Source organism: Uloborus diversus, chromosome 7 (genome assembly GCF_026930045.1).
Source record: "Uloborus diversus isolate 005 chromosome 7, Udiv.v.3.1, whole genome shotgun sequence".
Lineage (NCBI taxonomy): Eukaryota > Metazoa > Arthropoda > Arachnida > Araneae > Uloboridae > Uloborus > Uloborus diversus.
The window spans coordinates 143904974-143928916 of record NC_072737.1 but is presented as its reverse complement, the minus strand read 5'-3'; the positions used below and the strand labels follow the sequence as shown (position 1 = coordinate 143928916).

General features: G+C 32.4%; 1 protein-coding gene across 2 annotated transcripts in view; it reads left to right on the top strand.

Annotated features, from left to right (window-relative positions):
* Positions 1–23943, top strand: part of LOC129226500 (uncharacterized) — a 65649-nt gene that overhangs the window by 37336 nt on the left and 4370 nt on the right. For both annotated transcript variants that reach the window (XM_054861110.1, XM_054861111.1), the window contains exons 6-14: positions 3959–4033; positions 4914–5052; positions 8430–8590; positions 9708–9880; positions 10593–10638; positions 10879–10943; positions 18640–18701; positions 18794–18853; positions 20480–20713. In XM_054861110.1, coding sequence (XP_054717085.1) covers positions 3959–4033; positions 4914–5052; positions 8430–8590; positions 9708–9880; positions 10593–10638; positions 10879–10943; positions 18640–18701; positions 18794–18853; positions 20480–20713 — 1015 coding nt within the window. The remainder of the gene's footprint in view (positions 1–3958; positions 4034–4913; positions 5053–8429; positions 8591–9707; positions 9881–10592; positions 10639–10878; positions 10944–18639; positions 18702–18793; positions 18854–20479; positions 20714–23943) is intronic.

The following is a 23943-nucleotide window of genomic DNA, read 5'->3' as shown; positions in this document are numbered from 1 at the left end:
CTTTTACATTTCAAAATAGCTTAAAACTTCATTTTACTACCCAATTGTTTTTTGTTACTTAAGATTTATAGAGATTAAAAATGTATTATTTAAGCCATCTGTAAAATATTTATATGACAATAAAAATAATAAAACACTTTGCACACTTTTTGGCATCTGCAATAGACAACGCAGTCAGATCAAGAAGAAAGGATGTATAAAATTTTGAGAACAGAAAAGATCTGTGTAACCCGGTGCTCTTATAACAAAATTTAGTGTCAAACTTTTACATTTAAACGAACTTTTTAAATCCTAATATGATAGAATGATGTATAAATGATTGAGGAATAAATAAACATTATTTTTTAGTATAATGTCTGTTATTGAGCTGTGGTTAAAAACGAGAAGAATAGTTTCATTATTTGGATTTGTATTGTAAAACACAAGGAGTAGATTAGGGTTGGAAAAAATTATATTAAAAAAAAAGAAATTGTATTCTAAACACATTAAACCATGAGAAATAATGTCTGCAATGAAAATCATTGTGAGTTTCTTAAAGCCTATTTGTTCTAGTTATATAAATATTCTCAATTATCATCATGGGTGCAAGACCTTCCATCTTGGACAAAATTTCCGAGACGGAGGTCTCGGAAGAACGGAAGTAAGTTCGATGATTTTCTTTCAATTTTTACTTACAAAAGAAAAATTGAGTGTTTGAAAAATATGCTTTAATATTACTAGATCGTTCCATTACCACGAATTTGCATCCACATTCTCTCGGTTTTCCGCCATGGGCTTGTTTTGTTTTCAACGTGCTTGGAGAAGTGGCTTTTAGACTCGCGCCGTTTGACTTTTTTTAGGTATAGCTCTGTTATTTCCAACTCACTGAATTGCAGACCGCAGAGTTGCTCACTATTCTCCCTGAATTTTTGAAATAATCGTCTCTAATTGAAAATTTAGCCTTTTTTTTTGCCATTTTCAATCATCCTTTCGTTTTCTTTTTTTTTTTCATTTATGGTTTTTTTTTTTTTTCAAACTTTACACACATAAATGTAATAAAAGCTGGAGTATGATTTCATTTTAAAACTTCAACTTCGGGGAGAGCCCAAAGTGCCCCTCCCCCTTTCTCTAATATTTTTGAAGGTCACCCAATATTGTGATTTTGGGACTGTCAATGTAAAATAATTGATGTAAGAGTCCCTGAACCCCTCCTTTCCCTGAACTTTACCAAAATGGCCTACCATTGCGTTTTTTGGACTTCAATTTAAAAAAAATCTGGGGGAGAGCCCTCAAACCCCACATTATTGGTGGTTTTTAGGTTTTTTGGAATTACGATATCCAAATGCTTAAATATTACAATTAAAACGCTTAAAATTCAAATCAAACACAAATTCCAAAACTGACATTGTTAAAATTTTTCCTTAAAACGCATTTGGGAGGGGGGGAGGGGGTATATTTTTCGTCTTGAACACATCACCAAACTTGCACCCATGATTATCATCCATAAATGATTACATAATTTGTAACTTTTTTTTATTATGAAAAGGTCTTCGAGTTTTTAAAATTGTGTAATGCGCCTCACAGACTTGTGATTTATTTGTGTATACTGAAAAATACTTTCTGTGCTTTGAATTCTTGATTTTAATTTCACTTTTATTTATACTGGATTTATGGCAGAAAGCTATAATTATGAGGAAATTGATTAACAAGGTTTTATGATTGAATGAAATTATGAGATTTTACTTTTAGTCCTATTTAACTAATCAAGTAATTAGGCGCAAATTTGAATATTAAACATTACTTAACAATTAAGTCATTAACATTCGTTAAATATTCATGACTTTCCAAAAATAAAATTGATCTTCTTACAAATAGTGTTTCAACCAAATAAACCCAGTGTAAACCGAAAAACCTGGTTTAAACAAAAAAAAAAAAAAAAAAATTGTCTCCCCCCCCTCCCCCCCAAAAAAACTTTTTTTTTTCTTAACAACCCTGTGTTTGTCAGCTAAATATGCTAATTTAAAGCCTTAATCAAATTTAAATTTCATGTCTTGTATATCTTTAAAAATTGGTTGCTGTAGATTAATAAAATAATCTTGCATGCCTCTCAAGAATCTGTTTTACTGCAAAAATATGCGTAAGTTTGTAAGGTTTCTGATATATTTGTTTTGTCCTGGCATACAAATCTATTACATTTGCAATCTTAAGATTTTTTTTCTACATTGAATGTACAGTTAATTCATTACAGTTAGAAGAGTGTATGTTAAAGTTTTAAGTATATTCTTCTTATTTTTCATTTGTAATACATCTTTGATTTTTGCCTTGAGAAGCCCTGGAAAATCTTTGAGAGTGCTTGGTATTTACTCTGCAAAGAGTGTACGCATCCTGTAACCATTTCCTGTTACAAAATAAGTAAATAAATAATATGTGGGTCATTCTCCAGAAAATGTTACTTTTGAACGCAAATATTTTTCAATTTTGAAACCTTTTTTTTTCTTTTTTTTTTCCATTCTTACCTGAAAGTGTTACCTACTAGAAGTAACTATAAACAATGGCCCAGCTAAGTTCCAATTATTTTACTCATAAATAAAAAAAATAAAAAATGCTTTGTTCACAGAAATATTAAAAAAAGAATTTTTTTTAATGTTTAAAAATTGAGCCCAATTTAATATCAAAGTAGTAATTTTGTTAATTGTGCAAACAATGAACTATTTTAATGATTAGTTTGAATTTAATATTAAGCTCTCTTAATTAAAGTACAGCTTAATTAGTAGTTATCATTTTAGTTCAAATGTGTGTTAAAAATAGTATTTAGTAAATTTGAGAATATACTGGTAATTTATATTTGTGGTAGAATTCCTAAGATTAATGTATTTAACCTCCATCATTTATTTTCACCTCACAAATAATTACATTGATATGGTCTGTCACGGAGGTGAGATACACGGAGGTGAGGAATTTTCCATTAATATATGCCTAATGGATACATTTTCAGGGAAATATGTTTTTTTTTTTCGTTGTTACAATATGCACATGTCAAGCATATGAAAACTTGTTCACTTCTTTTTTTTACATTTATTTTCATCCCTAAAATTTGAATTCAGGGAGGTGAGAAGTCAGAATAACCAGACTAAGTTTTTACAGCAAAATCTATCTCCTTGTTTTTTGACAAAAATCTCACAACTTCAACTATCGCTGAAAATAAACAAAGGGGGCTGGTTCCCTTGTATCATGGAAAATAAAATTTGATGTCATTACTGCCACGTATTAAGGTTAAATGCATTTTGTGTTTAGGTAACGGAAGTGAGAATTTATTGTGTGACATGACTTCTTGTCCTACTAAAATGGACTAAAACACAAAATTAAATAATTTAATATACTCAAACAATTAGTATTTGAGACACTTGTGAAAGAAATAATAAATAAATACATACATACTTTTAATTAAATAAGTTATTAAGCAACATAAACAGGCACACCAGGTGTGTGACATGCCACGGAGGTGAGAATTCACATGTTGTGTTCCAAAAATAGCCTAAAATAAAAAATATTATTAAAAATTTTTTGTCATGTTTAAATAGATACATATTTGATGAAATTAAGAAGCATTGTTAAATGAATTGTTGCTTAAAGTTTTTACTGTAAAAGGCCTGTGACAGAAAAGTTACACTTTTTGAAAAGTGACCCATATATTTAAAAAAAAAAAAAAAAAAAAAAAAAAACACCCTAATGGGTTATTCACCATAGTAAACACACAAAATTAAAAAATAATTAGCAATTGTATGTATGTATGTGCCAAATAAGACAGATTCCTAATTTTCGCCAGGAAATTTTTTATAAAATATCTTTTGTGATATTTCATGCATCTTAGTCTTTGTGTAATGTAAGGCAAATTTTTAAATTATTTATTTATGTATCTTATTTCTTTATTTAATGTTTTGTCACTTTCACTGATGCTATTTATCTTTATATCTAACAGTTTATGTTGCCTGCTGTTATTCATGCCATTAATCAACAATCATCTGATCCACAGTGGGCTGAATGTAAGCCTCAAGTAAGTTGATTTAAAATTGAGTTGAACAAAATGCACCTATACATAGTTAGTAACTAATTTTGGGTTTGGGTAATTAATAATTAGTAATAAAATTCAGTGGATTCCTATTTTCAAATATTTACAAGTTGGGGATAGCGATGGGTTCAAATTTGGAACCACTTACAGTAGAGCCTCATCAATCCTGACTAGTAATGGATCCAGGTCGTCCAAATTAATAAAAGTACAGATTAAAAGAAGTAACCTATAAAATGATCGAAAGTATGTATACAAATTACTGTACACAGTAAAAATTATTTTTTAAATTCAAAAGAGCAAAAAACTGCAAAAGAGAAAAGAACAAAAATACAAAATATGACCTACAAAAATACATTATTGTGCTAACTCGCCTGTTATTTATGCAGTATGTATGCGTAAATGGCTGAAAAATAAAACTCTCTGGGGAAAACTGGTCCACACCTACCACCGCAAATTTAAGGTTTTTATTCCGACCATTCCTATCTCTATCCCTAATACAGACGATACTGAATCCAAAAATTTGGGTCTTATTCTAATTTTAATGAGTAAAGGAGCAGTGCATATTAAGTTAGACTATGGGCCGAAAGTTCGCACTGCAGGTGTACAGAATAAGTATGATCACTATTAAATGCAATGGGGAGAATTTCTTATAGTAACATTTAGTACCTCCACAAAGATAAATCATTTTAAGTCTTGTATCATGAATCTGAAAATTTAGAGCAGTTGATTTTTTTTTAGTATTTAAAATTTTTTAAAAATTTATTTTAAAGTTTCTTTTTGAAGTAAAAATGTTTTGATGCGTGAGTGCAAATTTTGTTTAGTTTATTTAAAATATTAGGCATTGATTCAGTCTGTATATTTGCAGGTACTAGTATTGGCTCCAACAAGAGAATTAGTACAACAAATTCATGAAGTTAGTCACAAATTTGTTACATCTTGTAATCTGCTTAGCTGTTGTGTATATGGTGGAGCATCAAAAGTAAATCAAAGGCGTTATCTGAATGGTAACCTTTTATTTTGACTAAACAAATTTAATGTAAAGGCATTTATTCATTCTTTATTTGTGTGAAATAGTTTCTCTGGCTCTTATAACTTTTGTGTGACTTGCTTATCTTTTTTTGAAGCATAAAGAGGGCAATCCTAATCTGGCAGTCAAGGGCGCCCATATGCAAAATTTTAAGAGAGGGGGGGAGGGACTCAGACATTTTCTCCCTGGTTTAGCAGGATATTTTCCCCATAGAAACTAATTTCAGTACAGATTAGGTTTATTAATGTTTGACATTAAAAAAAAATTATTCATTAATGGCTGGAAAAGAAATGTTTTTACATTTTTGCAAAGAAAAAAGTACTAAAAGCAAGGAAGTTCCAATTTTAAAGGGAGGGCTTGAGCCCTCTCTTGCCGACCATATGGGCGCCCTTGCTGGCATTGTACAATGCACCTATACTAACAAAGGTTTTCGCCACATGGAAGAAGTTCCTCATTAAATCAGTAACATTACTTTTAAAAACTTTTCCAGACGAAAATTTCTAACATAACTTAGAATTGAGAAACACAGGTCATAAATATTCAATTAAACTATCATTTTTGTACATGATATACACCGCCAGCTCAGTCATTTCCAGCCGAGGACTGCAGTTTCGTGCTCTATTAGCACTCATCAGCCCGGCATAGGAAAGTGACTGAGCTGGAGATGGAAAAACCTCTTAAGGAAGCCAAGAGTGCCAGACAAACTGGTATCTAATATAGAATTAGCTCGAGTGACCGAAACAATGGTTTGGTTCGACTTGAACATTGAAGGCAAGGCATGTTATATTCAGCTACCAGTTTGTTTGGCACTCTTGGCTTCCTTAAGAGGTTTTTCCATCTCCAGCTCAGCCATTTTCCTATGCCGGGCTGATGAGTGCTAATAAGCACGAAACTGCAGTCCTCGGCTGGAAATGACTGAGCTGGCGGTGTATTTCATGTATTTCTGCCTTAGCCCTGGCTAATGGGTTGTAACTTACTGAATATATCATTTTTGTGTTTTTAAGGAACAGTAATGACAAGCTTAATTTTACATCATACTATCTTCTGACCAGTAAGATTCTATGTTTGTTTGATGAGAATTGGACCGTTTAAATTATACTCCAACCCTTGTATCCGCTCTGCTGTGAAACAAAACAGCCTGGTTAATGAAAGACAATATTTTAAGTTAATATGTTGGCAAGTATTTTACAATTTGGGTATTTTTCAATATTCCTTTAAAATCCAGTTTTATGCTTGCTTAAGTTCAGCCTTGAAATTGATTTGTGAAATTTAAATGTTAACAAATCTGTTTCATAGTTATATTGTTCAGTTTTATTTCAGGCAGCAATCCTCATCCTCGTATAAATAATAACCGATGATCAAGTAATCTGCTTGTTTCAATAATAAAACTGCCGCCACCGCATGATAATTTGATAATATGTGTTGGTAATGTTTAACACACAGGGAAAGGCTTTATTGTGACAAGGCTGAATTGGGTCTAGTAACTTAATTGTTTTACTCGTTAGACTGTCATTTTAGGAGAATGAAGAAACGAAAAAAATAGTTAACATTGAACGCTATATACTTGAGTTTAGGGTTGATCCACTGGAGTTGGGGTTGCAGTTTCAACTATGAAAATATTACCGAACGGGCAATGGCTTCATTCAAATGTAGAAGACACTTTCACCCGTCATACCTTGACAGGATATCTTCTAGAATACAGGGTGGTTATAAAATAATGGGAGGTGTTCAGAGCCCTCTAGCAAGTGAAGTATTGGACGAAACATTGCCAAATTTCATGAGCGTACATCGCAGACCATGGGATTTTGATTTCTACAATAAAAAAAAATAGTACCAAAAGTCACCACCAGGAGGAATGTTGGCGCTGCATAAGTGTATTACTTGCGAATACTGAAGAACTAAATGCCAAAAAATGCAGCACACATCAAGTTTTTTGCTACAAAAAATTGTTGCTTACTAATGAGGTTCAATAAAACCAACAAGAAATTTCAATTTGTAACAAGAGAAGAATTTTACCAAAAGTCGTCGAGAAGAAATTTCGGTGCGGCAGCAAGGATTTCTTTCTGAGTAATATTCATGTAAGATGGTGCATCACCCCATGTTAGGCTTTAGGTACTGAATGTATGGTGGCAACATTTTTTTAATAGCAGTTTTATTAGTCATGCATTTCCTACGGTATGGAGACCGTGGTTGCCCAATCTTTCACCATGTGATTTTTTACCATGGGGATTTCGTAACCATGTTGTATATCTGCGACATGTTTCTGTTATCTCAACTTTCAAAACTATAAAAATGTTACAGGTAGGCGAAATTAATCCCCCCCCCCCTCCTCCCCGGAGGTGTGAATAATATTGTGCATTGTATGCAGTACCTGGAAAATCTCTATGTTGGTCATATTGAACCTCATTTGTAGGTAAAAATCATATTTTGTGAATAAAGTTAATGCATATTTCATCAGTTAGCATTTAATTCGTCTATAGTCACAGTAATACATCTTTTCATTGCCAAAATTTCCCCTGGTGGCAATTTTTGAAACTATTTTTTTTTATTTCAGAAATTGAAATCCCATGATCTGCTATGTACGCTCATGAAATTTGGCAATTTTTCGTCCAATACTTCATTCTCTAGAGGGCTCTGAACACCTCACGTTATTTTATAACCACCTTGTATATATAATAGCAAATGATCGAGTAACGCTCTTGATGTCATCAACAATAAAACTTGCTCCACAGTATAATTTGATAATATTTTTTGGAAATATTTGACATGCAAGGAAATGCTTTATTTTGACGAGGCTGAACTGGATTCGGTAACTTAACTGTTTTACTGGTGAGACTGCAATTGGAGGAGAATGAAGAAACAAAAAAGTGGTCGACAATAAACACTATCTACTGGAGTTTAGGGTTCATTAGTGGAGTTAGGGATAAACTTTCAACTTTAAAAATATCACCAAATAAGCAATTGCTTCGTTCAAATGTAGAAGGAATTTTCACCCATCATATCTTGATTGGCGATTTTCTAGTTTGTTAATGTTTAAAGTTAGCAAATCAATTTCATGGCTGAACTTAAGCAAGTATAGAACTATAGATTTTAAAGTGATATTTAAAAAAGAAATTAAGAAAGATATACATGGATAATATATATAGCCTATGTAACTATGTAGCTTTCAAACAGTGGAAGAATTTTTCAAATAGGTGCAGTGGTTCCGGAGATTACCCATCACATATGAACATAAAAAATATGCTCTCTCTCTCTGGTTTATGAATGATTGACTAAGTAAATTCTCTTATAAAATTTTATTTTTTGTGTGTAGTAAATTTCTTTTAAATGAAGTTTCTTTGATAATTCTTTTAGGCTCACAGATCTGCATTGCAACACCTGGCCGTTTGATTGACTTTGTTTCAGAAAATGCCATCAATTTAAATCATTGTACTTACCTAGTATTAGATGAAGCTGATAGAATGTTAGATATGGGATTTGAGCCTCAGATAAGGCAAATCATCAATCAAATAAGGGTAAAAAAATTGATATTTAATTTTGAAATGGTTTTGTTTTAGAAGCCCTTTCACTTGCTGTAAATCGTAATTCAATTGGGATATGAAAGTTTCTGAACATGAACTTAACAAGTAGTTAAAAGCCATTGGGCCTTGTTGAGTGGTCAGAGAAGTCTGACTGCGGCTTTGGGAGGGGGGAGCTGGGTTGGAATCCTTCAAGAGCAAGGGCACCCTCCTAAATATTACAAAAGCATGAGCCCCCTCCCAAAAGAGAAAAAATCCTTTCAAAACAACCTCCTAAAAATTTCAATGGTGTAGTCGCCGCCATGCCCCCACCCCCCCTCTAGGTGGGCACCCCTGCATACTGTACTGCACTGTACTGAATTGGTTCTGGATACATCTGATGATGTGTACTAAGTATATCTGACACTTCTAAATATGTTATCTGAGTTTTACTTAGCTCTCAGTACATTAAAATTTTTAAAAAACAGAAGGGAAAAATTGAGGTATATATATTTTGAAGATTGCTGCATGAAAATTTTTCTTTTTAATTGTATGGACAATGGATTTTTGTCACAGAAAAAAAAATGTCTAATAAGCTAGCAAAATTTTAATGTTTATATTGTCAAACAACGGATGTAAATTCTTAGCTATAGTGATTCTAGTTCATAGAAAAAGTGTGGACCTGTTATAAACACAGTTTGTACATTCCTGTAAAATTACAATTGTATTTAGTGTACAAAAACTAAGTTCAACCAGAGTTAAATGAGCTTACATTCTCTACACATCACTGACTGGTTTCTTGACATTAGCCATATCTCGGAGGAAACCTAGCTCTAAATCATTTCAAATGTGCCTTTTTAGCAATTAAAATAATCTTATGATTACCAATGGGTTTTTATGATAAAGCTTTTAGGTCACATAAAAGCAATGAAAAATGCATTTTGTTGAAATGTTGAAGTGAAAACACTAATTTGTAGCTTTATCTGACAGGGAAGGGCAATTATTTCACGTTAAGCGAGTTTGTGTTAACGGGGCTTGACTGTATTAGTAGCCTAACATGGCATTTTATTTATGGTAAATAATGTTTTTCTTATTTCTATTTATTTATTTTTTTATGTCTGAATTTTTCTTTCAGCCTGATCGTCAAACCTTGATGTGGAGTGCTACCTGGCCACGAGAGATACAAAATCTTGCTGAGGACTTTTTGTCCGATTACGTTCAAATAACTATTGGTAGTGGACAGCTTGCTGCAAATCCCAAAATCGAGCAAAATATTTATGTAATGATGGAGGGTGAAAAAGATGACAGGTAAGAGAAAAGCAGAAAAAAATAAATAAATAAAGTCATTGATGAAGTAAGAAAAAATGTAAAAAAAAAAAACAGACCTTATTTTTTTTTTACTTTTTTTTTTTTTTTTTTTTTGAGGTTTTTTCTTTACTGTTCAGCACAAAGGTATTTATTTATCTTAAAGACATTGATATTGAATAATTTTTATCGCCATCTCTCTTGTTGAGATGAGAGTTGTCTGATCTTTAAGTCATGGGAAACTGCTCATCTTCAAAGTTGGGAATCATCAGAAAAGAAAACACATCACATTTTTATTGAAAATTTGAAATAATTTTAGTTTGCAACAGTTTAGTTTGTGTCTCCCTTGTTGAGATGAGAGTTGTCTGGGCTTTAAGTCATGACAAACAGCTCATCTTTAGAGTTGGGAATCATTAGAAAAGAAAAGGCATTACATTGTTATTGAAAATTTGAAACACTTTTAGTTTGTAACATATTTGATTTAAGCAGCAAGTATTTGATTTTAAATACTTGCTGGAGGAGGAAAAAAATATATATTATTTAAGTTTCTGCCTTGAATCATGCAAAACTCAGATTAACAGGATTCAGTTTAGAGGACTCTTCTGTATATTTCCTTGAATTACTTTGTTTTGTACCTTAAGTGTTTTGACAATAATTTGCTAGTTTTACAAAGTACTTACTGTTTTACACATTTATCTGTATTATATATTTGTAGGCTTGTTTCACTTTTAGAAGAAATAGTTAATAGGAAGGAAAATAAAGTAAGTATTTTCCCCCCTTTTCTGATATTTCTTTTTCTTGTCATTAAAACTCATGAACTTTTTTTTTCTTCTTCAAACAGAGTTACCAATTTTAACTTTTATTCAATATGTACTATCACTACTTTTCCTCTTTAATTTAACACATGGAATGAATTCAAAACAAAAGTTGTTTACTATAAGAAACTAATAATAATGTTTAGCAAAAATTTCTATAGTTCATACCAGTTTCAATTTTAACAGGTTCTTGTCTTTGCTCAAACCAAAAAGAAAGTGGATTATCTTGATATGTTTTTGCATCACCATAAGTAAGTGTTTATGTCTTTTGTTTTAATTTGAAGAGGAAATTCTGTCGTATCTTTACTGTAAAAGTGTGTAAACAAAAAGTCTGTGTAGGGGGGGGGGAGTTCTAATCCCTTTGGGAAGAGAGCCTCTCACCTCCTCCAGATGAAATTTTTTTCAATCTGGCAAAACAAAGAGTTTTTAACCTTCCTTTTTATTTAAACTAAAGAAGTAATTTAAATTTCCTGATTCCCATTGGAGAAGTGTAGCATTACTACTTTAATGAATAATTTATGTCTTAGTTTTTTGCTACGAAGTAAAGTACTAAGTCAACATTACACACACAACTGTTTATACAATTGCGAGCAATATTGTGCAGTATAACTTCAATTTAACGATTATTAACATGATTTTACGATTTCCTCAATTTGGTGATGCGTTTCACTGGTCCGGATTTGACTGCATTGAATGTCTATGCTCCTCAATTTAATGATATCCTTGATTTAACGATAACTTTTTCCAGCCTCTTGACAATCGTTAAAGTGAGGTAATACATACTTTCCTGTGAAATTAAGAAAACTTAAAATATTTTTATAAAAGTAAAGTAGGAATTGTAACAATGATAAGAAATTATATTTATTATGTCTTCAAAGTTCAAATTGTACAAACAGTTTAAAAAAAGAAAAAGTTGCCAGCAAAATTACTTCTATCAATAGACCAAGTACATTTTTGTAACAGTTTGACAATAGAAAATTTTTATTCTTCTTTAGTTTTAGAGCTAATTTGCTATGCCCATTATGGTGTCTAGTATAAATGGTGGGAAAGACTTCAGTGACTTAAGAAGTGTGGGGTGAGGGGAGGATGGATCTTAGCAGAAATAGAGAAGTGGGACATGCATGGGTTGGCACAAGCGTTTGTTGCTTTTTTTTTTTTTTTGTACAAGATTAAACCAAAAACTACAAGCAACAGCTGCAGAGGTTCACTGTATAACTCTGAATTTTTCAGAACCTTAAATCAAGCAACTGTTATCTTGATTTTATTTAAAACAAACTTGACCCCCAAAGCAGAATACTACTAAATTTGTGACGTACGCCGCAGAACAGATGCCTAAGCTGCTGAGCATCAAATTCAAATGCTCTGCAGCTCAGTTGCTCTGAGCTTCTGTTCAAATGTGAGAGGAAAGCTGATAAATTTTCTGCAAATTTAAGTGAAATTTCTGCAGAAAATCTGAAGAAGCTGATAAAATTAGTGCTAACTATCACTCCTCTTGACTTATCTTTTATTTAACTTCATTTACGTTCAGTTAAAACGCTGCTCTGTTGCATCACATGACCTAGTCGGAATCCCACGCTCTTTGCTCGTTAGAGGGCGACACCTGTATTAGGTGATTATGCAGATTTGTACACGTACTTAGCCACGATTGGTTGCAGTGTTCTGCATGCATATGGGAAGCATCTGACAACTTTTTCATGTCCCATCATGCATCAATATGTTAGTTTGGTTTTGAGATATAAGTGGATGTTTCCTTAGTGAAGGGCACTCACTTACTTACTTACTCACCAGAGGTAGCGAGTTGCTACTCTCTACGGGCTAAGCTGCTTAGCCATTTTACACAAATGTTGAGCATGTCCTAGTCGCAAGGAAAGATGTTGACTCGGCCATATTAGATTTAGGCTCAGTGTTGTTTGTGATCAGGTATGCAGTCATATTAAAGTAAACCGGTGGTCTTTTCATATATATGTATTTTAAGTTGCTTTTAATGTTTTTAGTTGGAAAATAAATGTTATTGTTTTCAAAAAGTGCTTTGTTCATCTACGAATTTCCAACCAATCACTCTGCTAAATATTGATTAAGTGATATCAGATGTCTACAGCATTCGCTAAGACAACAATAGAAACTGCTGTGCCAAAAATCTGCAGAAAATTTGTAGAAACTGCAAATTTTTTACAAATATCTTCCAACTCAAGATAGAATTTTGCAAAAAATTCTTCAAATTTTTAAAAATTAGAAGAAAATCTAAAATTCTTGTAAATTACAATAATTTGGCAGAAAGCACACGATGTTGAATTTGATAAGTTCTTTGTAGGACTTTCCCAATCAATCTTCATCCACTGCAATTTCGGCCATACAAGCATGTTTTGGAAATATGCCGACATTGAAACACGTCCATCGCCGGAAATTGCGTGTCTTGTTTGAGATTTCAATCTCTTTGTATCCAGAAAATATTTCAATTATTTAAAAAGTTTTAAAGTGTTTTATTATATGCAACCCAAACTCAACTCATTTTATTTATTATTTTAGTAATTTATTTATTTAGTAACATTATTTTAATTGCTCCTTCATGCCATGTAAAATTAACCAAAAAAATGTCGTTTGCCACCTAGGTTCGGATTTTTATGAAATTTTGTATCTTTGCTCTTTTTATGCATTTTGGGAAGCCAATAAACTATTTTTCGAGAATCTCAATTGGTTTAGATTTGACACCTTGTTAATTTTTTTTTTTTTTGATTTTATAGTTTTCATAATTAACTAATTTTCCGAATTCAGTGCTCTTTAATTAGTCATTGGTTGAAAGCTGTGGTTTTCTGGAAATATCTCATTTCCACAGAAATATATAGCAACAGTCTAGTTAAAAAAGAAAGAAAAAACTATATGAAATGATTTTGATTTTTTGATCCCAATTTGTGGAAAATGTCACGTTTTTTCTTTTGCATACAATGCTTGAAGTACTTTCAAAACAATTTTGGTCAAATGATTTTATGTTGCAGAACATCCTAAAGTATTCTACTTTGAGGAACTTGACTATAAATTCTAGACATATCCAACTGGCATATAAATTAAACTTGAATGAAAATTCAATATTGTCCAGTTTTGATATTTAATTTCTGGTATATGCATAATAGATTAAAATAGGGTTGGTTGGGGGAAGTGGGTCACTGTGGTAGGGGAGTAATCCCCCCTCAACACTAAACCCCAATCCCCAGAACTAAAATATGCAAATGAGTTTTATGTTTTTTTAGACTGATCACGTCATATTTCATCACAGTGATTGGCTTTTGTTGATATTTTTTAGATTATAGAACTTCATGCAAAAAAAAAAAAAAAACTGAAAAATATTTTTTTTAGCGAGTTTAAGCAACATTTTTCAAAGAAGTGTTTCCTGGTTTGTTTTTATTATTTTTTTATGATCATTAAACTTTCATGTATAGTTTAACTTAAAATTCATACTGCAACAAGAATTTTCGTACAAAATATTATTAAAAAATGTGTAAGAGGAGGGGTCCTACTTACCCCGTAAATTTTCACTTTTAGGAGTAAGTGGGTCTCCCAATAATAGTGAGGATTTAAAAATCAAAAGCACGTTTGATGAAATATTTGTATTAGTGAAATACAAGACAACTATGATGACCTAGTAGGAATTGCTAGTTCAGCCAGGGGCGGATCTAGAGGGGGGCCATGGGGGCCATGGCCCCTCCCAAAGCCTTGTGATTGTAGGAATTTTCTTGTACGAATCTTCTCTCCCTTTCTAAAATATGTATAAATATAGTTAAAAATCGAATTTTTAGAGCCTCAAAGACAAAATATTTCCAGGAAGGAAGGATTCTAAGCACCTTCACACTTCCTTAAACGTAAGCAAACATTACCTAAAGGTGCATTTTTAGGCTGGACAGCTGAAGAGTTAGAAGGGCACCCCTCCTCTTCTAACTTCTCAATGTATAATAACAGAATATTTTGGTTTCTAAGCTTTATTTTCAAAAAGTATTTTGGGACCAGCGCTTGAAACCTGACCTTTCTCCGTACATCATCAAAAATAGACAAAATGCGTTTTTAGTTTCCTAATTTTCAAAAATTACTCGGAAATTTAAATTTTGAAACAGTTACGAGGGAGATTCCTAAATCCACCCCCTCACCTAATGCTCGTTACCCCGAAAATTGAGTTTTTAAAACTTCATTTTAATAAAATTTCTGGGGAGTTATCAGTGTCCAATTTCCCAATAGGCAGAGTAGACAGTAACCTAGGGCGGCAAACTTCTCAGGGGCGGCAAATTTGCTATTATAATACACATTTGAATTAAATTGTTATTCTTGAAAGTAAAATATTAGCATTCTTTCATTTTCCACAGAGACAATCTTTTCTTGTCATTTAATAGTGATTACTTTCACACATCTTATGAAAGTCAAATGTTTTTCAATCATGGTATTTGCCGAATCGTCAACAAAATTTGCCGAATAAAAATTTTTTTGGGAGATCACTGTGATCATTTCATCGGGGCGCCTCAGAATGTGAAACGCGATCATTTCTTCATAAGTTTGACAGTTTAAACCTGGGGAACACTTTTTTACGTTTTTTTTGAGTCAAGGATATTTTGCTTCTTTTAGGGGGGAGGGGGCGGCAGATTTCAAATTTGCCTAGGGGCGGCATGAAACTCAATTCGACCCTGGGGAGTTAGTTCAAAAATTTCGGATGGCCCCTCCCAAAACAATCGGTTGGATCCGCCACTGAGTTCAGCTACAATTTAAACTGCTAAAGCTAATGATTAAGTATTTGTGAAACTTTATATCAAACCCCAAAGTGTTATGTAGATCCAACGTTGGAAGTTGATAGTACAAATTTTAAAAATACTGCTGAATTTGCAAGAAGGAATAGAAATAGTAACACTTTTTACTGGCCACTTCATTAACCCATTCCATGACCAGCCCGAAACCCCTTAACGCGCATGCCGCAGATAACGAACGGAGTAGCTTTTTGCTACGTTGTAATAGCACTTTTCTCCCTATTTTGCTCTCGGGATTTTAATGTTGTTTTTGCTGTTCAGCTTGCATTCGAAAATCGCTTCGCTTTATTAGTTTTTTGGCACTGAATTAAATAGTGCAATAAAATACAAGGTTGCTAATATGTGCTGAAATATTCATTAAATTTACACAGTACATAACGGGAAAATAATAAACAATAGAGGATAGGACGAAAAGCAATTATTTTTATAACACTAATTATTTTATTGATTTATTTTTCTTTTTGCTTTTATCTCAGTATATCATTCTTTTCTTTTTATACACTTAAGAAATCAAAACTCTTAAATGTAAGATAATATACCTTTCAAAAGGGCTTAACAAAACATTCTTCAAACAATTGTCTGATTGATCTAACCTGTGAGCAAGGGAAGCATTTGAATGGACAAAAACGCTTTAACTGTGGGAATGATTTTCTAAGCGGATAAAAAGTATTCTTCGGTGCTTTTTGATACATTGTGACCCTTCAAAACGACCAATAAACACAGAGACATCTCTTAGCTTTTCGGTTCTTTTATCGTAATTGCGATGACTTTTAAAACCCTTCTGAGTGTCCAGATATCAGTTGCTCAAGCGTGGGAAGTATTTTAAAGATAAATGATTACAAAAGATCAAAACTTGCGGCTAATCCCCTTTTTCCCTAAAGGATACTTTTGTGCATGCAACTAAAAGCCCCCAGCTGAGAGAGGAATAACGGAGACTGCCTGGGCAGATTCCCTAAGGAGATGTCGCCCATTGGTGTCTTGCGGTCAACCCTTCCACATTATTTTCTTACAACAAAACAGTTTGAATCAGAAAGGAATTTCAAAGCAAGCTTTACTGCTTGTATTTGAGAACATGTCTTCAGAAGAAAAAAAAGAAAATCTTGCTTGAAATCGAGTCGGATTGTTTTTCTTATTTTAAAACATATTTGGATAAATTTTAGCTAGTTTCATAGGATTATTTACTAATTAAGGCAACTTAATTATTGAAAAGAAACCAAATATTTTATTTTTATTTTTAAAATCTCATAAAAGAAGGTGCAGTTAAAACATTGGAGCTATTTTAAAACAGTAAATAAAATCTGAAAAAGAAAAGGAGAAAAGGAATGTTTCGTTTCGTATGGGTAAAGCGAAAAGAACAAGATATTTTATTTCATTTTTACTGTAGTATATATTTTATGTTTTGCAGGGTCAACTATTACGTATAATCAATGCGGTCGTCATAATTTTTGTTTGCGAAATTAAAAAAATTCAAAACTGTATCACTAAAAACCCATCAAAGGATGCCGTGAATATAAAAAGTTAAAATTTAAGTTTGAAATTATCACGATTTAAAAATAAGTAAATAATAAAAAATAATAATAGTATACAAATAAATAAAAAGCGTAGTAAAACACATTATAAAAAAAACATACTCTTACAAAACTAAGATGTGTAAGATAATTTTTAAAAAATGTTGTGTAAAATAAATTATAAAATTTGAGGATTGTGAACAATTTAGTGAAGGTTGCTTGTGTAAGAAGGTGGATTTTTGATAACAAGAAAAAAAAATTCTTTTTATTTATTTTTTTTTTATTCAGGCATAGAAATATTGTTAAATGTGTAAGGAAATATTTTCACACTTGTTCATCAGGAGTTCAAATGCCAGAATGCTGAGAAACAAAGCTTCCACGAAAAGATAAAAATATAATGCCTGATTATTTGAAGCATTATACGTGTCCCATCCAGGAGTACTTGAAAGGTTAATATCTTAGTAAAATAAAATAAATTACAACAAGTTTTGTGAAATACTATAAGTTACATCCCTTTTGTCTAAGAAAAAGAGCTTGATTACCGCTCCCCTAAAAGCACCAGAACCCAACAGAGAAGCGCAATAACAGGGTTCTGCCCCTGGAAGGATCGCCGACACATATTCGGCCGAGGCAAAAACTGCTAGAAACGCGGTGACGACACAGGTTCGTCGAAGGCAGTTAGGAACTATTTTCTTGCGACGAGCCTGAATCGGCCGGGGCAGTATTAACACAAACTGCGCGGCCGATCCTGTATCGGCCGGGGCAAAGAATGGGTTAAAGAGCGGTGGCCCCCCTTACTCTCGGGGTAAGTGGGACACCCATCTGTTTTTTTTTTTTTTTTAATATAATCATAAAGAATATTAAAAGCATTATTTTAGAAAATATTGATGAACTTTTGTTTATTAATAATGTCCAAGATAAAATAAGACAATAAGTTTTTTTTTCCAAACTTATGTATAAAGTTTGCATATTTTCTGCAACATAATCTGCAAGTAGTATGTACTTGCATTAACATCTTCCTTTTTAGCTTATTTCGGTGCTGAAACAGATTGTATAATTTATCTAATGTCTGCAAACTATTTTTTGCTTTTAATCTATGTCGCAGATTGCTGAAAAAAATTCTGATTCTGGATTTTAATTTTGTTAAATTCGAAAATCTTGATTCCTGTATATTCAGGGAGTGCAAAACTTTGTTATAAAATTTTGCATTAGTAATTTAAATTTCATTGTACATTAATGTGCAGTTCAATGCTTTTTAACAGAACAATAGTCTACACTTTAAATCTATAATGCTATACATTCATTTTTTTTTAACATATGAAAGAAGCAGGGAGGGATACAAGGGACCCTTGAAGGACTTTCCACCGGTAATGTTTTGAAAATGAAGTTAAAAAACGCAAACTTAAACGAGTTTTATTGATGTTGGGAGAAGGGAGGTTTGGTTTTGAGATCCTATCCTGGAACTCTTTGGAGTTGAAGTCCAAAACCTTTGTAATCAATATTTTTAAAATCAGTATACATAGTAAAAAGTAAGTAATAAAAATCAATCGTCTCTCCCTTGAAATTTTCTGGATCTGTCCTTGGAAAGAAGAAAGAGTTCAAGAGCTTTGTTTTATGAGATTATGCAAACTAATCTTTTTATGCATTTATCTTTTTAGAATTAATGCTATGTGTATTCATGGAGATGTTTCTCAATCAAAAAGAGACTATGTTCTTAAAAGTAAGTATAATTTTTAAAATTCTAGTTGAACATTGAATATTATTTTTCTTGTTTTAAACCTTAATAATACAATTATATTTTAAAAAAATTAGGTTTCAGAGAGTTGAAGAAGTGTGTTTTAATAGCTACAGATGTTGCAGCCCGAGGCTTAGGTATGATTCATAGTTTAATTGAAAGTTCATTAATTAATTTTATCCTTTATATTTCTTTGTATATTTTTTGTGCACGTAAGAATAAAATTGCCAGTTGGTTTGTTTCCGTCAACTTGTTTTCTGTTTTTTTGTCATGCTCAATCCATGTTGGATAACTTAGTTGAGAACTTAAATGTGCAACACTAGATGCCCAAATTATAAGACATTTTTTCCCCTTTCTAATGAGGCTGTGGTAGAGGCCTTGCTTTTTGCAGATCTAGCGCGATACCCCAGAATAGAAACCACTCTTTCATGTGGCACAACTTTCGGTGGGATGCCTTTGCCACAAGAATTTTGATGCCAGTTTCCCCCCGGGCGGTGGAACCTAAGGCCTACGGCTAAGAGGTAGGGTGTGTGCGGAGAAAAGTAAATGTAGGCACCTGGGCTCTGTTTCATGCAAAATGGCACTTTAATTTTGCCAAGAGATACTCCATGCCAAACGAGTATTTGATGGATCTTTTACATGCCACATAATCATAAGACATTGACTCTGTCAATTTTCTGCATCTTGAAAATCCACTGACTGGAGCCAGGACCAAACCTGCGTCTCTGGGTGTAAGAGCCAAGCGTCTAACCACTACACCACTCTGTCGGGGATTGAGTATCGCCGATGTAAGACATGGGTCCACTGATTATAAAACATAGGCCCACTGATTTTGTGAGTACATATAAAAATTACAAATATTGTGACTTGTTATTTGAAACATTTTGCACAGTAACTTTTTTGTATGAAGCAAAAAATTAAGCTCTGAAAAAAAAAAAATGCTTTAAGAGAAACACACTCGTTTAAGATTCACAAAGATGTCTAAGTAGTAGCAATAAAATCATACAATGTGTCGATCTTTTTTAATTAAAATGTGTTAGTTATAAAATCTGTAGTTTTATGTTTCATTGGTTTTTTAATGTTTTAGTACTTTATAGAACTTATATTTTCTTTGTCGTATTTTTACTTCTGGAACTTTGACAAATGAATAGTGGGTTGAATTTGTTTAAATTATATTTTTCAATGAATAATTTCGTAAAAAGCATTATTTCTTGTTTATATGCTCTCATAATAATCACAATAACATTTTAATATATATGACAAGTTTAGCACGATAATCATTATAATAACATTTTATTATCATGCATGGTGTTGCGAAACAGCTTCTGTTTGTGGAACCAGTGAGTTGGGCTAAAATAAATCTGTTCCGATTTGATCCTTTTAAGCGGATTCAACTGTTTATAAGTATGTTTTCTCTGTCAGGGGAGAAATTTTGATGCAAATGAAACGTCCTTGAGAATTTGCATTTTAATTAATATCTCCGCAAAGTACAGTCATACAGTTATAAAACCTAGTCAAACATGTAGCTTCGGTTCAAAGGTCTGATCTCCGCCATTTACGAGGAGGTACAATGTCATAGATAGAAACATAGATAACAGAGATTTTAATATATAAGATACAGCACAAGATTGTGAAATGATGTACAGCAGAAATAAATTTCTTTTTACAAGAAATCAGTAACACTTGCATCAGTAAAAATCAGTATTTGAAATCAGTAACAAGGTTGCAAAAACTATATCTTTTTTCCATTTCCCTCACTTTAGATATCACTGACATTGATCATGTAATAAACTATGACTTTCCTCTCAATATTGAGGACTACATTCACAGAATAGGACGTACTGCACGAGGAAATGCTTCTGGGGTTGCTCACTCATTTTTTACTTCTGAAAATTCTGGAGTAGTCAGAGATCTTCTGTCAGTTTTAAAAGCAGCTGGTCAACCCATACCTCCAGAACTTTTGTCCATGTCTCCTTCTAATCAAAGGACATTTAAAGGTAAGCACCTTATCAGTCTTGCATAATATAGACGAACGCGCGAATGGCGTTCGCAAAAAATTTTTGGCTCTGCAGAAATTTTTTTGAACTGCTAACGTTAATTTAAAAAACAAAAACATTTTTTTTCGTTCTTTTTTAAGGGAAATTTTAAAATACCTGTAAATTTCTGTTGAAGCCTTTTTTCGAAAGTTTTTTAAAGCACATGTGTGAAAAAAAATAATGGTTTCAGCAGTTTTCTCCTGTTGGTGAAAAATAATCATAAACTATATGTTATTGTAAAAAAAAATGATTTAAAGCACTTTTTTTTTGTCTTTTTTATATTTGAATATAAATTTATTTCTTTTATTGAAGGGTGAATTAAGCAAAATAATTATTTGCAGAAAATTTTCCAGTTAGGATTTGTGTTTGCAGAAATCATTTCATTTTATCCAAGTTTGCACCTTATCTTCAATGATTAGTTTGTTACTTATTCTTTCATTTAGTTTAGATTGCCTTTGACTTTCATGCATTCATTAAAGCTTTTAATACACACTAACAAAACTTGTTAGATTTATTGCTTTTCAAGTTTTTCTTTCTGTTATCTTTTTATGAATATTATGATATTAAGAATAATTAGAAATGAATTAAATGGCTTGTTTGAATTTGAACAAAAGATGTGTTTTGGTCTCTTTGAGAAAACATTTTGTTTTTACCCTTTGTTTGGACTATAAATCACATAACTTTTAACCATAGTTTGAAATGTATTGAAAATGAATAATGAAATAAAAGAATATTTTATAACAGAACAAAAAAATTAATCTAAACATTAGAGGTTTACTTAAATATGCATCAGGATTTTCATTCTGTTCTATATGAAAAAAAGTTTTAAATTAAATTCCTTTGAGTGTGCGGAGGGGGGGGGGATTTTGTATAATCATCTTTGTTAAAATGGTTAATAATATGTTTTAACATAACAACAAACTCTGATGCTTTTATTCTTAACGAGATACCATACAGTTTCTATTTTCATACAGAAATTCAGTGCAGCATGTCAAAAGAGATTATACACCTACTTTTATGGATTCCATTTATAAAAAGCTTTCTAAAAGTAATGTTCTGTGTAGCCCATCTCTAAAAACTAAGTTCTAAGTAATGTTTTTACTAGAACTTTCATTACAAAGATTTGATCGCTTTTCCATTCTTGTCTTCTATTAAGTCTTCAGGTCACTAAGATTCTAAATTGTTTTTAACTCCAGGTACAGTCGACGCTCATTATAACGACCACACATTATAAAGACCGTCCCATTATAACGACCAATGGTACAAGTCCCAACTTTGTTCCTATGAACTCTATGTTAATTTGCTTTCGTTGTAACGACCGTTCTGTATCGTCTAATCCAATACAGCGATCGAATTCAGCGGACGCCATTTCTTGTGTTCTTTCCAATAAAACAAATTTGTAGCTTAAAATGACCTTGATTATTGTTTACGGACGTCTGCCTAAAGTTTTCAATGTCAAATCCAACATTGAGAGGGGGGGGGGATTACCATTCACCACAGCTAGCACAGAAAAAAAAATGGGAGTAAAAATCGAGAAATTTCCAGATTCCTAAGAAAAGGGAGTTGACAGATAGATGTATTGGTAGTTTGGTGTTTGAATCTAGTGGTTTTAAAGATTTGGGGTTCTCAAAGGACTTTTAAATGTTTCTTTGTAAAGCAAGAGAAACACAATTTATCACCTATATCTGAAACAGAAAATAATGTTTTGCAAAAATCATGTCTGCTAAAAAGGCAGACATCTGTTTCTGGTTTTATCTTCAGAAATTGTTGTGGTGGTAGTAGTAGTAGTAGTAGTAGTAGTAGTAGTAGCAGATTTGAAAGTGTGTAACATTTTCTTCCCTATATTTTCTACTTTAAAACTTGTTTAATATTCTGTCATAATATTTTGCACACGATTTTTCTAAAAATTCCTATGATAAAAATAATTTGGGCATTTACTTGCGATGTTTGAAAAAGTACCATTTTTTTTTGGCAACAACAGGGCATGCATGATGACGATGTATAATTTTTAAATTTATACCTCTTATAACGACCACTCGTTATAAAGACCTTTTTCTCTGGAACAGAGATGGTCGTTATATCGAGCGTCGACTGTAGTTTAATTAACTTTTGTTATTGTTTCTGAAGGATTCTATTAATTCTCTGAATTCTAGAATTCATAAAATTAATTGCAATTGCAGACTTGCTTATAGTGGACAAATTCATCATTCTTTAAAATTTAATTTGAATGAGCATAAAAATTATGTGGGAAACAATTGAATATTTTTAGTATTGCTTAACACTGCTGGGAATCAAATCACTCCTTTGAAGTTAAGCTGTTATGAAATTATCCAGAATTGACCATATTTTTTCAGATCTTGATATTTGGGAGTCTTTCACATTCAGGATGATTTTACCAAACACATTTCTCATGAAGTCTTATGATCAATAAAAGTGGATTCCATTTGTATATTCTAATAATTTTGGGAACAATAGGTTATTTCAACGTTGGAGTGCTGCGTTAAAGGTATTAACATGAGCAGATGTCAAAAATGATGAAAAGAAAGTGGATGTGTGCAATAAATAAATTCATCTCTGTTAAGTATTTGATGTCTTTTTAGCAGCTCAAAAGAATAGATGCAAGTACTCTTATATGTGCATTCAAATTAATAAAATTTATATTGACAGTTATTTTGAGTCTAAAACTTTCAAATTCAAAGAATTTAGGTGTTTTTGTTAGCGTCAGTTATCCGTGTGGTGACCGGAGCAGAATAGTCTCAACGTAGTCCATGCGTGTCGTAAAAGGCGACTAAAATGGATACCCAATCTAAGGTGTGAGGCACCGTGCTGATGAATGGATGGCATCTAGGTTGTATGATCTCTAAACATTCCCCTCGAGGAACCGGGCGAAAACTCGTAATTTGCCTTGCACTCATACAGGGTGGTTGTGCGGGTGTTGACCTTTTACCACTGCCCAGTTCCTAGCTCCTTTGGAGCTGAATACTGGCTTGAAGGAGAGAACAAGCAACCTTGCTGCTGGAGGAGGTGAGGGTGCAGGTCTGCAACCCACCAACACTGCAGTAGGAAGGCAGGGGGTACTCATTTATGCACAGGGTTGCCACGGAAGTTCAAGAATGAAATTCCCTGACATTTCCAGGTTTTCCAGGTGGTTTTGGGAAAAATTCCAGGTTATCGATTTCCACTTTATTTTT